Raw genomic sequence first — 17,087 nt, 5'->3', positions numbered from 1 at the left:
AAAATTCAGTTTTATAAAAATGTTTAGAAAACGATATCGATTACCAGGTCACACCACGTGGAGGTTGCTACGATAGTGACCCACCCTAACTCCAAATCCCTACCACCCTCCAAATGCAACCTCATTTATCGGAAGGATAAATGAGTTCTGACTCTACTTAGCTCATAGGCTCGCATATACAAGTTCTTTACCACAATCCAGCAAAGAACTTGTATCACACACACGCACACATACATTAACTTAATACTAATCGCATAGGATCCCACACACATACGCTTAACTTATTCTAAACGCCGCACGGTACCTCTCATTCTAAGATTACACTCATATGATCTATGACGAATTTAAAAAGCAAAGGGAAGAAAGTTAGAAGAACTTTCTGACAAAAAGAAGAGAAAGTTAGAAGAACTTTCTGTCAAAAAGGGGATCAGCATTTTTCGCCAAGTGAACCTCGCCTTCCATGGGTCAAAGGGTAGTCCATAGTGGCTTACGTGAACCACGAGACAGAGATGAACCGAAAATACTGGCAAGAACGAGTGACACATCCGCGGAGGGTCTCCCATTTCTCCCCGCTTGCGTTTGAGGCAAGTCTGACCGCAGAGAGGAGACCCCTGCCGTGAGGCGGCAGATCGAGATGGTTCATCAATCGATCGGCCCCGCAGAGATGTGTCCCTGGCGCTACACCAGCACTTGCAGCTCACCTCTGCCGCGTGTTCACTGCGCTATGAACCCCCAATGATCCACTTGGGTTCGGAACGATTGACAAAAAATAACTGAGTATATTATAAGCTAACGCGTACAAAGATTGAGAATTGAGAAGATGAGTGCAAGTTAGAATGAGAGGCACTTACAAGGACCCACCCGCCCTGCCCACGAGCACACTTTACTTAAAACTAACGCACGCATAAAATTAGCTTAAAACTAACGCACGCATCCCACGATGATCCCACGATGATCCCACGATGATCCCACGATGATCCCACGATGATCCCACGATGATCGATGTCTTCAATCTTCGTGTACCTATGCACATTTCACACATTATTCATACTACAATAATATTAAATATGAAAACTTCAGAACCCGAAAAAATGAGGAAAAATTCAAGAACATCAAAAAGCAAAATAAAAATTCGATCCTGTCTGAAAATAAAAGCTGAAAATAAAAGTTGAGCCTGAAAATAAAAACATTTACACATTTAAAAAATGTAATTGCAACTGCAATTCCATTTCAATCACACAAATTAAAATTTCTAAAGACTCTACATGTGCCTCTTGTTCTAAACTTGCACTCGTATAAGGTAAAATTAAATGAAAGAAAAATGAAGGAAATAAAAAGAAAGTTTGAAGAAAGTTTGAAGAACTTTCTTTTATGTTTCAATCAAGTTATAAGAATACACTATTGAATTAAAAATAAAACTTGTGAAAAATTTTTAAAATATAAAAAGTTGAAAAATTGTGAAAATGAGTGCAAGGTAGAACAAGAGGCATTAAAAAATGCGTAAGCTTTTCGCCACAGATTGTGACGAAAAACTTACGCCCGAGCCCACCCTTCCTCCCACAAGCTCGGAATCAACATGAAACTAATACACTCAATATTTTAACTTATCAAAAATTAAATTCTGAAACAGACAAAAATTAATTAGCACAAAAATTTGGAGGAGAGAACATGATAAATTAGCAAAAATTACTGACACAGAAATTTTAGAAGAGAGAACAATGTAGGAACTAACGAAAAATTAAATGCTGAAACAGATAAAATTTTATTAACATAGAAAATTAAGCACAGGAGTGAAATATTCGAAATAAAATCGCGAAATAAAACCGTAGCTCTCAGCTCGGTATAGTTTTCTAAAGACTAAAAAATCTTTAGAGAACTATACCGATTACCGGGTCACACCACGTGGAGGTGGCTACGATAGTGACCCACCCTAACTCCAAATCCCTTCCACCCTCCAAATGCAACCTCATTTATCGGAAGGATAAATGAGTTCTGACTCTACTTAGCTCATAGGCTCGCACATACAAGTTCTTTACCACAAAATTGCAAAGAACTTGTACCACACGCACACGCATACATTAACTTAATACTAATTGCATGGAGCCCCACACACATACGCTTAACTTATTCTAAACGCCGCACGGTACCTCTCATTCTAAGATTGCACTCAAATAATCTATAACGAACTCGAAAAGCAAAGGGAAGAAAGTTAGAAGAACTTTCTACTAAAACAAAAGAAAGTTAGAAGAACTTTCTGACAAAAAGAAAAGAAAGTTAGAAGAACTTTCTATGAAAAAAGGGGATCAGTATTTTTCGCCAAGTGAACCTCGCCTTCCATGGGTCAAAGGGTAGTCCATAGTGGCTTACGTGAACCACGAGACAGAGATGAACCGAAAATACTGGCAAGAACGAGTGACACATCCGCGGAGGGTCTCCCATTTCTCCCCGCTTGCGTTTGAGGCAAGTCTGACCGCAGAGAGGAGACCCCTGCCGTGAGGCGGCAGATCGAGATGGTTCATCAATCGATCGGCCCCGCAGAGATGTGTCCCTGGCGCTACACCAGCACTTGCAGCTCACCTCTGCCGCGTGTCCACTGCGCTATGAACCCCCAATGATCCACTTGGGTTCGGAACGATTGACAAAAAATAACTGAGTATACTATAAGCTAACGTGTACAAAGATTGAGAATTGAGAAGATGAGTGCAAGTTAGAATGAGAGGCACTTACAGGGACCCACCCGCCCTCCCACGAGCACACATAACTTAGAACTAACGCACGCATAAAATTAACTTAAAACTAACGCATGTATCCCTCGATGATTCCTCGATGATCTCTCGATGATTGATGTCTTCAGTCTTCGCGTATACGCCATTCACACATGCACTCATTCATACTACAATGTTTTACAATAGACGCAACTTAAAATTACTTAAAATTACTTAAAATTAGTTGATGATATCCCTCGAAGGAAGTCTTCAGTGATGACCTATTCATTATCTATACAATAATTGGAGGTAACAATAAAAAAAAGAAATAGAGAAGCAAATGCAAGATTAGAAACGTTATAATGTTTAGGCATGCACAATTCATGCTAACATGCAAAATTCATATTAACATTTTCGGAATACAAGTGAAATGAAACTCGAGTCGACTCGATAAAAATACGCAAATAAAATACAATATATTTGGGAAATATACAATTACTTAAAATTTTAACCTGTAACATAAAAATGTAATTAAGACAAACATGAATCATTAAAAATTACTTACATAAAGTTAAAACCTGAAACAGACAAAAAGTAATTAAGACAAATATGAAACATTAAAAATTACTCACATAAAAATAAATCCTGAAAAGTACAAAAATGATTAAGAAAAATTAGAAATATTAAAAATTACTTAAATGAAATTAAAACCTGAAACAGATTAAAAGTAATTAAGCCAAATATGAAATATTAAAAATTACTTACAAAAAATTAAAACCTGAAACAGACAAAAATGATTAAGACAAATTAGAAATTTTAAAAATTACTTACACCAAATTAAAACCTGAAACAGACAAGAAGTAATTAAGACAAACATGAATCATTAAAAATTACTTACATAAAGTTAAAACCTGAAACAGACAAAAAGTAATTAAGACAAATATGAAACATTAAAAATTACTCACATAAAAATAAATCCTGGAAAATACAAAAATGATTAAGAAAAATTAGAAATATTAAAAATTACTTACATGAAATTAAAACCTGAAACAGACAAGAAGTAATTAAGCCAAATATGAAATATTAAAAATTACTTACATAAAAATAAAACCTGAAATACACAAAAATGATTAAAACAAATATGAAACATTAAAAATACTTACACAAAATTAAAACCTGAAACAGACAAAAATGATTAAGACAAATTAGAAATTTTAAAGATTACTTACACAAAATTAAAACCTGAAACAGACGAAAAGTAATTAAGACAAATATGAAACAATAAAAATTACTTACACAAAATTAAAACCTGAAACAGACAAAAAGTAATTAAAACAAATATGAAATATTAAAATTACTTACATAAAATTAAAACCTGAAACAGACAAAAAGTAATTAAAACAAATTAGAAATTTTAAAAATTACTTACATAAAATTAAAACCTGAAACAGACAGAAGCAATTAAGACAAAAAAAGAAATATTAAAAATTACTTACATAAAATTAAAACCTGAAACAGACGAATGCAGTTAAAGACAGAAAATTGAAAGACAAGGAATGAAATCTATCATTATCCGAAACACAACTTTGGAAAAATTGAAATCACCAAAAATACAGTAGATGAAATAAAATAACGAAGAGTCTTGAAAACCGGAGCAAGAATAAAAGTAGAGAAAAGACTTGAAACCTTTGCAGCAAGAAATAAAATAGAGAAGACTTGAAAACTTCCAGGCAAGGACTAAAATAGAATGAAGACTTGAAAACTTCCAAGCAAGAACTAAAATAGAATGAAGACCTGAAATCTTCGAAATAAAAAATAAAATCATTTAAAATCAGAAAAACTCTTAAACTAAATAGGTCCTGCATCCTGTACTCACATTTTCACACACTCACGCATACTACAATACAAAATCCCTAAATGTGCCTTTTGTTCTAAAATTGCACTCGTATAATGTAAAACTTTGTAAAGAAAAGTGTTAAAGAAGAAAGTTGGAAGAACTTTCTTTTAAGTTTCAAGCAATTGACAATAAAAATGATAGGCTATTACTACAATCTAATACGTAACAATCTAATTTGTAACAATCTAATATATAACAAGTTAAAAAATTGTAAAGATGAGTGCAAGTTAGAACAAAAGGCACTTACAATTTGCGCAAGCTTTTCGCCACGTATCGTGACGAAAAACCTGCGCCCGAGCCCACCCTTCCTCCCACAAGCTCGGAATTAAAAAACTAATTCATTGAACAGAACTTACCAAAAATTCAATTCTGAAACAGACAAAATTTTATTAAGGCAAATATAAATTATTTCATTACTTACGTAAAATAAAAATCTAAAACAGACAAAAGTTATTGAGGCAAATATAAATTATTTCATTACTTACATAAAATAAAAATCTGAAACAGACAAAATTCTATTAATACAGAAAATTGTGGGAGAAGGAGGAAAATTTTTCTTTATTTCATACAAGAATTTCAAAAAACAAAACGCAATGAAAATTGCGGATTTGAGGGAATGACATAACTTAGCGAAGACGAAACACTAAAACAGACAAAAAATTATTAAAACAGAAATTCGAGAAGAAAGAGCAATGTAGGAACTTACCAAAAATTAAATACTGAAACAGACAAAATTTTATTAAGGCAAATATAAATTATTTCATTACTTACATAAAATAAAAATCTGAAACAGACAAATTTCTATTAACACAGAAAATTGTGGAAGGAGAAGGAAAATTTTTCTTTATTTCATACAATAATTTCAAAAAACAAAACGCGATGAAAATTGCGGATTTGAGGAAATGACATAACTTAGCGAAGACGAAACACTAAAACAGACAAAAAATTATTAATTCAGAAATTCGAGAAGAAGGAGCAATGTAGGAACTTACCAAAAATTAAATACTGAAACAGACAAAATTTTATTGAGACAAATATAAATTATTTCATTACTTACATAAAATAAAAATCTGAAACAGACAAAATTCTATTAACACAGAAAATTGTGGGAGAGGGAGGAAAATTTTTCTTTATTTCATACAAGAATTTCAAAAAACAAAACGCAATGAAAATTGCGGATTTGAGGAAATGACATAACTTAGCGAAGACGAAACACTAAAACAGACAAAAAATTATTAAAACAGAAATTTGAGAAGAGAACATATTATCTTACCAAAAAGTAAAATCTGAAACATACAAAATTTGATTATCCTACAAAATTGTACGAGAAGAAGTGAAACAACCCTATCGAAAAACAGAAAACACAATGACAATTACGAAATTAAGAGGAATCAACAATAAAACAATTTATTCAAAATCAATTCCTGAAACAGAGAAAAATAATTAGCACATAAAATTCGGGGAAATTAAAATCGCGAAGGGGTGTACAAATCTCGATGCTCGAAATAAAATCGCGAAGGGATATAAAAATGTCGAATCTCAAAATTTAATCGCGAAGGGATACAAAAATCTCTAATTTTGTACTGTGATCGCGAAGGGATGCAAAAATCTCTAATTTCGTAATGTAATCGCGAAGGGACACAAAAATCTCTAATCTCGAAATTTAATTGGGCGGGCATAAAAATCTCGAATCGCGAAGGGACACAAAAATCTCTAATCTCAAAATTTAATTGGGCGGGCATAAAAATCTCGAATCGCGAAGGGTCACAAAAATCTCTAATTTCAAAATTTAATCGCGAAGTTAAGCAAAAATCTTTAATCTCGAAATTTAATTGGGAGGGCATAAAAATCGCGGGTGGCTTTGCTCGTAAAAATTCGAGCAAAACGATACATTTTGTATCGTTCGAAAAAACACATATAAAATACAAAAAAATAATTAGCGAGCATAGTGACAAAATGACTGTCCATCCTAAGATGGACAGCCATTAATAGTTCCCCTCTTCTTTGGCAATTTTTGCCGGGGCTCTTCGGCATATAGCCTCTTCTCTCTTCGGCAAAGCCTCACAAAAATCACTCGCGAATTTTTACGGTAACTCGGACATTCTTAGTTTTCAATTACATAAATTCTCAATTTCGCTATCAATCTCCATAAACAGATAGCCTACAATTTTATAGATATAAAATTGCAATACTATCCATTTATTTCGATCGATAACAAAATCGAAATTTTATATAATATGTGTAATAAGTTAGAAAGAAAAATTACTCAAAATAGAAATACGACCAGCGATTCTCAGAATACGCTGTCCGTAAAAGAATGTCCGAGCAGAATATTTTATTTCACTGCACTTCACTTCACTTTATACTTCATTTTTGCAGTCGGATCTAGAACCCGACTGCGACTTATAAACTAAAAAGGCCTGGCCTGAACGAACAATCGAGTTCAAGAGAATATTAAATAAATTCATATTTAATATTTTTCTCTTCTCGATTTTTCGTGAACCCCCCAGATGCAAGCATCTCACGTGTGAGAGAGGAGAACAGAGAAACGTGAAAGCTTGCTCTGGCCCTACCTACTTAAAACTAACTCATTCACACCAGAAGTAAGCTACCTGCCTGCCTATCGCTATATTTAAAAAATTGCAAAGTCCATTCTCACAAAAACACACTCCACGGTTCTCACACATACCACCCGGGTGCAAAAAAGCCTAATCCTAGGGAGTACGTCCCGGGACGTCTCCGACACCCGAGTTCAATACTACATTCACACTCTAAGTTCATACCTTTTTGCTGAAATCGATCGACAATCGACAGTGAACATACATATTTCATTTTCGTACTCTTTCGAATATTCAATGTAATATGCACATGTAATAATTTAAACTACTAATACAATTTTCTAACTTAATAACTTTATAAAATTTTCAAATGACTCTACTTGCATTTTGTATGCATTTTCAAATGACTCGACTTGCATTTTGTATGCATTTACAAATAGAATTTTGCAAAATTTAAAAAATAAATCTATAGTGTAATCGACACAAGGTCCACGACCTAACCACACACACACGTGTAACTTGTGTCGATAGTTCACTGTCAATTTGTCGATCGCCAAACATCTTAAAACTAAACCGTGTCCACCTGCCCTAACTCATGCGAGTAACATCTAAGCACGCGCATGAATTTAGAGCATAAAAATGAACACGGCCACATGTATTTTGACCTACCAGTTTTCTTCATGTGTGCTGAAAATCCTGAGCTAAAAAACTTGATTAGAAACATGCTAATAAAGTGTCTTCCAGCAAAAATTGACTCTAACTTTAAAAAATGTTCAAAATGGAAAATGGAAGATCACTTTGCAAAAATCTAAGTATATCGGTTGTTTCATTTTTAACAGATTTGTAATATCAAAGTAAATTTCTAAATGACTCAAACATTCGTAAATAACTTTGATATCAAAATCTGTTTCTCGCGATACTTTCTTGTACATATGTATTTAAAAAATTTTCACGCGTACGTAAAAATTGAAAGTGACTCTATAACTTTATAAAAGTGACTCGACAACTACTGTGAAATCGGAGGGTCATCCGACTTCTATGTACTAATTTTAATTTTAAATTGAAAAGAAGTTAAAACGCGATGTACAAGAAAACCCTGACCTGATCTAATAAATAAAATAAACAGTGTGTACGAATTTTGCACGATCGTACAGTCGTGGTCACTATGCTCGCTCAAAAATAAAAAATACAACCAGTTCCCGTGTCGCTTCGGACCATTCGTCCTACGACATGATGGGAACCGGAGGAATCGTAAAGCATGCGACTCACCGATCGCTGACTTGCATCACTGCGATCGTTTCACCAGTAAGTCATCTGAGACTGCACATCTGATTGACTGGTTGCTTGGTTGATTGACTGCTTGGCTGCTTGATTGATTGATTGACTGCTTGGCTACTTGGTTGATTGGCTGCTTTCGTCAGATTTGGATTTGGCGGTTTGTCCGTGAAGTTGGTGTGGCCTCCTGTAATCATAACAGGAACACAACGATTAATTAACTGTGTTTAACAATTTGTATTTTGATTGACATGCAGAAATAAGTACAATAACTACATTCGGTTATAAATTTGCAAACGTTTGTCAATACGTGTAACATCGTAAAATATTGTAAAATATTCGAAAATGCATGTCAACACACTTGGGTAATTACTTTAGAGAGCATGGTAAACGTTTGCAAAAATATAACGAAACACATAGGCAACTACAGTTGAAACACCAGTAACAGTTTGACAAAACATTTAAATAACCACTACATAAAGTACACTAAAGCACCAGTAACAATATGCCAATACACTTAAATAATCATTGCATAAAGTACATTAAAGCACCAGTAACAATATGCCAATACACTTAAATAATCATTGCATAAAGTACACTAAAGCACCAGTAACAATAAGCCAATACACTTCAATAACTGTTACATAAAGTGCACTAATAACCACTAACAGTTTGTAAAAACACTTAAATAACCACTCCATAAAATGCAATAAAACAGTAAAAAATTAATAAAACATTTAAATAACCGCACCATAAAACGCACTATTAAATCCGTATACACATGCACAATCACTTAAGGAAACACACTAGTAAAGTCACTGATACTTGTAGAACCACTCCATAAAACTTGTTAATACACCCACATATTTAATAAAAAATATTTATTAAAGCACACTAAACACTAGTAGTAGTACACTAGGTACACTAATAAATCCGTATACACATGCACAATCACTTAAGGAAACACACCGGTAAAGTCACTGACACTTGTAGAATCACACCATAAAATTTGTTAATACACCCCCATATTTATTAAAAAATATTTATTAAAGCACACTAAACACTTGTTAAAGCACATTAGGTAACGTTGGGACAAGCACAGTATCAATTAAGTAAACCCTTGACTCGTACCGGTAAGTGTTGACAGCAGGCATCTGACCTCCGAGACTTCCAAAATACAACTGCGAGGATTTGACCTCCCGCTACCGTGAAAGTTATTGGTTGTTAACAACAGCCAATTAGACATCGTATAATCGACCAATAGACCATATTCGACCTTTTCGAGTATAATGAGTGATTGGTAGTTACAGTGGCCAATTAGACATCATGTAATCCACCAATAGGGTGCAACCATTATGATTGAAGGTTTTATAATTATTCTAACATGAATTTTTGTATAATTTTATATTTTTCGATTGTTTATTAACAAATTTATTATTGCTATTGTTTAAATTTATTATTTTTTTTAACTCACTTTTGCAGATATATTGCAAAATTATTGTTAATAAATATATTACGATATATTTTATTTGTGCGAACTATTTTGAACGCATAATAGTTTCGTATTTTTCGAACGTTTTACGTGCGGTTTTTTTAAAAGTGACGTCATCAGCGAAAATAGAACAAACGCCATCTCTCCGGCGAACAGGGTGAACTACACGGTTTTGAAACAGCAGTTTCGTTAGTTTTCCAAACTGCCACTAGACGGCGCCACGTGAAAATGAAACAAACGCCATCTCTCCGGCGAACAGGGTGAACTACACGGTTTTGAAACAGCAGTTTCATTAGTTATCCAAACTGCCACTGGACGGCGCCATGTGTATTGTTTTCCGTTAAATTAAATTTCCGGTAGTTATATATATGGTAGACAAAAATATGTGAATAAAGAGAACTGAGCAAATATGCTAAATAAAAGATCATTGGATACATATACTGGGTGTCCAGAATATACTGAATATGATTAGGCGTTACTGTTTGTTACTAAGCGTGCTTGAATTATTCAGAGCTGACATGCGCAGAATAAACGAAAACTGATCATCTAACAAGTATAATCTCAAAATGAATATTATACGATTTTGTTATTAATTCTATTTTTTTACAGTTTTTAGATATAATTTAAATTAATGCATTTTTATTTTATTCAATTATCTAGGCTAAATGTAAATAAAAGAGAATATTTAAGATAAATTTACAAGGAATGTAACTTTAAGTATAATTCACAAAGTATACATCCATCAACGAATCTTACAAGTAGAATATTAATCGTACTTTCTTGGTTTCCTTGTATTACATGTATATATAAATGTAAGACAAGTAGTTTGTTTGAAATTGTGGATATGGCTATGTCAAGTATTTTGTTGATACGAAAAGGTTTTTCAATCAATGGTAAGTAAGTTTTCTTATAGGCATAACATATGCCACTCGCAATTTGTACGCACATTATTTTGATCTGGACATTTATTGCTTAAAATTTGTGACTTAATTATCAAATACATAAAAAGAATATTACAAATCGTATAGTACATGCAATAACTGTGTTTCATTGTGCAATTTGTTTATTATATGTTTTGTGCCTGTGATCAGGACACAATTTTGTTAATGCATTAAAATAGGCAAAACAATAATATTCTTAAATGTATGTACAATCTCGTAATCCATTGTACATTACAATTTCTTTTTAAAAGTATATAATAATTGTGTTATCATTTGTCATAAATTTATGGAAATAATATAATATATTTAATACATTGGAGGGGAAGGTTATGTTATTGTTGTGTGTTTTGAAAATGATGAGCAAGGAAAATTTTTGTCAAGAAAATTATTAACAATTTAATATTTATGTGATAAATAAATTTATTAAAAAATGTCAGAGCCTAAGGAAAATGTAAAAGAGAAATTTATCAATGACTTAACTAATTATTTAAAAGAAAACAAACTTCAAGAAGCTTTAAACCACTTTAAGGATGATCGTTTTGAAAATGTTATTCAAGAATACTCATGGGATATTGTACCAATTATATCATCTTATCTTACGCTTGAAAATACAAAGAATAATACAGAATTAATTGAATGTTGCACTGCATTATTAAACTTTCTAGTAGAAAAATGTAATCCTTCTGAGACAGTATTAGAACTGTTGGAACAAATTGAAGGTCCAGAGGATGATGTAAAATTTTGTATAATTTTAAAGGTACTTAATAGATGCCTTTATAAAATGAATAATAAAATGAAAGCTATAGAGTGGTGTATCAGTACATTAAGGTCTTATGTTGATGGTTTATCAATACCAGATAAAGAATCTGAAAACAACATCACCAATATAAATAAAATACAAAGTGTTTATGATGCAATTATATCATTTTTGGAACCATTAGTAGAGGAAGCAAGATTGGATAATTCAGAAGAACATACCATGTTAAGAGATTATCTTACAAGTCTGTTAATCTTTTTAATGGGAAAACCATTGTGTTTTCTTTCAGAAAAAGAATTAAAATTACATTTGCAACAATCCTTACCAGAAAGAATTATAATTCTTGCAAGTCATATGAATGGAGATTTACTTTGGTATCTGAATGTTGTAAATTTAAGAAGTAAAAGGACCAGTTTTAAAAGAAAACATGTAGAAGAAGAATGTTCTAATCTTAAAGTAACATTGTTTGAGTTAGATGAAAATATATCAGATTTAGCATATGCCAATTTTTATTTTTATATTGTGACAAAATCACATTTATGGGAAAAGGTACCACAAATATATGATTTGCAATATATTTTTCAAGCATGTTTATATCTTGTTATTAAACTTCTTGAAGAACCAGAAACTGTTACAAAAGGTTTAAATCTGATGGACGAATTTTTGAAAAGATTGACAAAACGCTCTCTAACATCACAATTATTGGAACTTAATATTTATTCACGGCTGTTTGATGTAATCGTGAAAGTTATGATTTATTGTAATATTGATAAAGAAAGAAAGAAAGCTTTAAACATATTTCAAGAATACATTGAAATGTTTGACATGGAAGCCAGATATTTAATTGTTTTTCGTTTATACCAAACTAGTGAACACTCTGGTTTACTTAGTTTAACTACTGGAATATTCAAAGCTTCTGTTATTGAATGCCTTCAAGCAACTCCACCTATTTCACATTTTCTTGGTAGTAATTTAGAATCTTTGATTAGATTGGCTTGTAAATTACCACATGGAAGTGCATCAGACTTAGTAGAGTTATCTGATGAGATAATTACTAGTTTAAATCTTTTAAGATTTTTATTTATTAGAGATAATCACAATCAAACTGGAATTTGGAATTTAGTAGATAAATTAGAAAAAGATTACTTGAAACCACTCAGAGAAGGTATAAATTTGTGTAGAGTACATTGGAAAGTAAAGATAAAGGATTTAGAAGATCAAAAGAAAAATAATAAAGTAAATGGAAATATAGAATTAGAGAAAAATGATGCAGAAGTAACATTAACTGTAGGAGGTGAAAAATTACCAGCAATGCCAATTTCAAAGAAACTTTCATTCTGTTATCAAGCAGTGAATGGACTTGATGTGATGGAAAGCATTTTAATTAGAGTTAATGAATGTATTCTTAATAACCCTTTTAAACAACATAGTAATAAGGATTTAATTTCAGAATAATATCATTCTATGTTGATATGTATTTGAAACATGTACATTATCTGCTGTTGAATAAAATATTTTTATTATTTACAGTTAATTTATTTCAAGTGTACCTCATAATTCACATGTTTTATTTTATAAATATACTAATGATTATGATAAAAGTAAATGTATATTATTTATGAAATAAAAAAATTAATTTTAATTTTATTAGGTTTTAGAAGTTTATGGACTTGTAGGACATTACTCACTAATCAGACTGAAGATGGCAATACGCAACAAACAAATCAGCAATGTACCAAGGAAAGTGAGGAAGAATATGAAAAAAATATCAAATCAAAAATTCTTGCTGCATCTTTAAAGTATGTTCATGATCTAGGATGGAGTCAGCAAGCTATTAGTGCTGGTAATTTATAACATTTTTTCAGTTAAGTTGATGAGGTAGAAACAATTGTTTGTATGAGTAAATAAATATATTTCAAATTCGATATATTTATTAACTGTTTTTAATTTTAGTTTTGAGGCATAATAATTTTATGTTATTTACATATAATACAAACAATTAATAAATGTATATAATGAAAAGTTGTGTACTAAAGGTGCAGAATCTATTGGATATCCTGGGGTGATTCATGGATTATTTCCCAATAAAGGGGCAGATCTGGTCCAATACTTTTATTTAACATGTAATACAGAGTTAAATAAGATCCTTATGAAACAAACAGATGCTACAGAAGAAAATAATACCAAAGAAAAAAAGACATTAGAATCACAAGTTCGCGATGCTGTTGAAATAAGGCTTAGAATGGTGATTCCATACAAAAAAACATGGCCCCAAGCTTTAGCTCTTATGGCACTTCCACCTAATGCACCAATGTCATTAGCTAATTTACTTACTTTAGTAGATGACATTTGTTATTATGCCGGTGATAGATCGGTCGATGTAAGAAAATTTTTTAATATTATTTTCTCTGTGTGATTTAAGATGTTTTGTATTAACATTTTATGATTAGACCAACTGGTACACTAGAAGAATAGTATTAGCAGGCATCTATAAAACCACAGAACTATATATGCTGCAAGATAACAGTGTAGATCATAAACAGACTTGGAACTTCTTAGAAAATCGTATAAAAGATGCAGCACAAATTCATGCATTTTTTACAACTTCTGATATGGCCCTACCAGATCAAGCTTTGAATCGTATTACTGAAACAGCAAGCGCTGCGTTTATTACAGTAAGTTTTAGTTAAATCTAATATTATTTAATAGAAAAATATTGTAAAATAATCGCATTAATACATTTTTATTTAATGTCGTTTTTAACAGGCACGTAATATACTCGGACTGAACTGGAATAGATAAAGTAAATTTCAAGTAGAAGAAAACAAATGTCGACCACTTATAGAAACGATACTTCAAATATTTTCTTTTTTTATTAATTTAGTGTAAATGAAGATACATTTAAAAGACTATGTATATAGTTTCAATTATACAGTGGGAATATTAACAAGAAAGAAACATTTAAGTTAAATTAACAATCATATCTAATTTATTTTAATATCATAGTTTAACAAATTCTGTACATTTGAAGTCGAACTCAATAAATATGAGCAATTTTTGTGCAAGATATAAAGGTATAAATTGTTACAAAGTATAGATCTAATAATATTTAACAATTACCCTGCAATACTACAGTAATTAAGGCAGTATGATCCTTTATTTTTTTAATAAAATTTTATTCCCATTACAACAAGGGAAGATCAACTTGTATCTTTACCATTCAATTGAGCAGAAGATTGTTTTATTCTAAACAATGTATTTACACAGCCAAGTACTTCACAGGTTGATTAAACTTCTGATTATGTTCAAGAATATAACATATTTTATAATGAAACAATTCATGCAAGTTAAAATTATTTTAACTATCACTCTTACAAGTCTCATTATTAGTATAAATAAAACAGACATAGCTATATCAATCAACTTTTATAAAAATGAAAACATCTACAAGATTCAATTCAACAACAAGTATTTCAGCTTTTATCAAATAAAAATGTTTGTATCTAATCTGTTCTTTGTTTTCAGAATAAAATTTTTGTGCAATAACTATTTCTAAACAGTTTAAAAATTTAGATCTATAAAAATTCATATCAATGATATAGTACATTCCATGTCATAATGGATGTTTATACCTGCAATTTTTTTTTTCTGTTAATAATGTGCTTCCTCAATATAGCCTTTAATATTTTTTGGTAAAGGTAGCTTATGAATATTATCCAATCTAGTATTTTGACGTATAACAAACCGACAAAGATACTGCAAACTTCTAACTTGATTAAACCTGCTCACTGGTTTTGTTAATCTGACTGGGAAAGATGGATGACCAGGATATTTAGGTCGTGAATAACAAAATACTGCTGATTGACTAAAATTCATTGTATAGTTAATTAAATCAGCTACTGAACTAAATCCTTCGCTTTCACTTTGGTTACATAAAGAAAATAGACCACCACTATGTTCCATACGAGCATGGAGCAGTTTTCCAGATGATTTAAAACTAAGTGTCAGGACGTATCTACATACAAACAAGTATTAAAAGCATTGTATATATTAAAAACTATTATTATTTAAGAAGTACTTTTAATAGAAGTACAAACCTGTCATCTGAAGAGTCCCTGACTAAGAATGCACCATCTGGTTCTGACATAAGTTTGGCATCAGCTTCAGTTCCTGATATTGGTCCCCAATACCATCCATAATTACTTAATTTAAGCAGCTCTGCTGCAAGACTTGCCTTTGCTTTGTCATTTATACTAGATTCCGCACTTTCTTTAATATCTTCAATTCGATGTTGCTCTGCAATATTTTCTCTCACATCAGACCTTGTCAGTACTGTTTTGTTATTGGGACACAGATAATGCGTATTAGAAATGATTTCATCATTATTATCTGTTTGAAAGTTAACAACTCGTGTATTTACTGCTTCTGATTCTCTTTCAGAATCAGAATATCTTTCTAATGTTTCATTTAGGTTTTCTAAACTACATTCATTTTGTGATACATCCGTAGCACTTAAAGTTTCATTGCTATTTAAAGTATCAGAATGTTTTGTAGTATCTTCACATTTAATTTCAGACTCTGTGTTCTCTTCCATAGAAATTGTATATTGGTTTCTTTGAAGTACTAATGAATCACAGACTGTATCATTCTGCAGGCTAGATGATTCTTTTATCTGAAAAAATTCCCTTTAAATACAAAACATTGCTAATGTTTTATATACTTACTTTTTGTTTTGAATCACGTATTGTCAACTTTTTACTCTGCATATATTTTTTAATATCCTTGAAAAAATTAAATGACCTTTTATTAGGAAGAACATTTTTTGTCTTGCTTTCAATAACTTTTACTTCTATCGAATCTTCTTTTTTTTTCTGATTGCTGTCCTTTTTCAGTATGTTTTCGCGTCGTGAATCACGCTTCCAAAGAAAATCAAATGTTTTCACACCCACTTTTCGAGATTTTGAATCTTGATTAGGCGTTTTTTCCGCACTAGTATGTGCGGTTGTAATTGTTTCTTCCGACATTTGATTTATCATTTTCAAATGTCGTGCGATCCTTCAAACTAACTCTGAATCAAAGAAAGCGTTCGCTTTTACTACCTGACTGTCTTATCAAAAATTACTTCACACGCCATCTATTCTTTATCTTCTTTTCTCAGAACAATTACAGTTTTTTCCATTGAATTATTATGTTTTCATTCCTTCTGTCGCTTTATAATCACTTATTTGGATATTTTTATGTCGAGTGGTGTTGACTAATCGCAGCAAATGCTTCTACGTATACTTTTGTAAATTTGTTCAAAATTATTCCCTACTGGGACCCAAAATATTTTTCTACCAATTTCAGACACAAAGTTCCTACTATGTTCATTATCATTGGCTCGCACTCCTATTACCAATAGGCGTATTGTGCGAGTATTATAGTGGGTGATAGAGACCTTTTTCTCTTGGTTGCCATTTTCC

The 17,087-nt window shown here is 31.5% G+C and overlaps 3 protein-coding genes across 4 annotated transcripts; 2 read left to right on the top strand and 1 right to left on the bottom strand.

Annotated features, from left to right (window-relative positions):
- Positions 1-10,297: 10,297 nt before the first annotated feature.
- On the top strand, positions 10,298-14,818 carry Coq9 (ubiquinone biosynthesis protein COQ9, mitochondrial). 2 transcript variants are annotated; one of them, XM_003702013.3, is made up of 6 exons: positions 10,298-10,480; positions 10,588-10,820; positions 13,277-13,468; positions 13,662-14,005; positions 14,076-14,300; positions 14,392-14,818. In XM_003702013.3, exons 2-6 carry the CDS (start codon positions 10,772-10,774, stop codon positions 14,425-14,427), a joined length of 846 nt encoding a protein of 281 aa, XP_003702061.1. In that variant the 5' UTR covers positions 10,298-10,480; positions 10,588-10,771; the 3' UTR covers positions 14,428-14,818. The 2 variants fall into 2 exon arrangements, with proteins under 2 accessions (XP_003702061.1, XP_076385693.1); XM_076529578.1 differs by lacking the exon at positions 10,298-10,480 and having other exon boundaries at positions 10,568-10,820.
- LOC105662156 (glomulin) lies at positions 11,081-13,150 on the top strand. Its single transcript, XM_012282639.2, has one exon. It carries the CDS (start codon positions 11,299-11,301, stop codon positions 13,078-13,080), a length of 1,782 nt encoding a protein of 593 aa, XP_012138029.2. The 5' UTR covers positions 11,081-11,298; the 3' UTR covers positions 13,081-13,150.
- On the bottom strand, positions 14,592-16,918 carry LOC100874699 (Suppressor of Cytokine Signaling at 44A). The gene is made up of 3 exons (XM_003702012.3): positions 16,350-16,918; positions 15,723-16,297; positions 14,592-15,640 (listed from the first exon to the last, which is right to left on the bottom strand). The coding sequence occupies exons 1-3, from the start codon at positions 16,659-16,661 to the stop codon at positions 15,277-15,279; spliced, it is 1,251 nt and encodes a 416-aa protein (XP_003702060.2). The 5' UTR covers positions 16,662-16,918; the 3' UTR covers positions 14,592-15,276.
- Positions 16,919-17,087: the final 169 nt, after the last annotated feature.

This window comes from Megachile rotundata, chromosome 3, assembly GCF_050947335.1.
Source record: "Megachile rotundata isolate GNS110a chromosome 3, iyMegRotu1, whole genome shotgun sequence".
Taxonomy (NCBI): Eukaryota; Metazoa; Arthropoda; class Insecta; order Hymenoptera; family Megachilidae; genus Megachile; species Megachile rotundata.
This window is presented reverse-complemented; position numbering and strand designations above follow the sequence as displayed.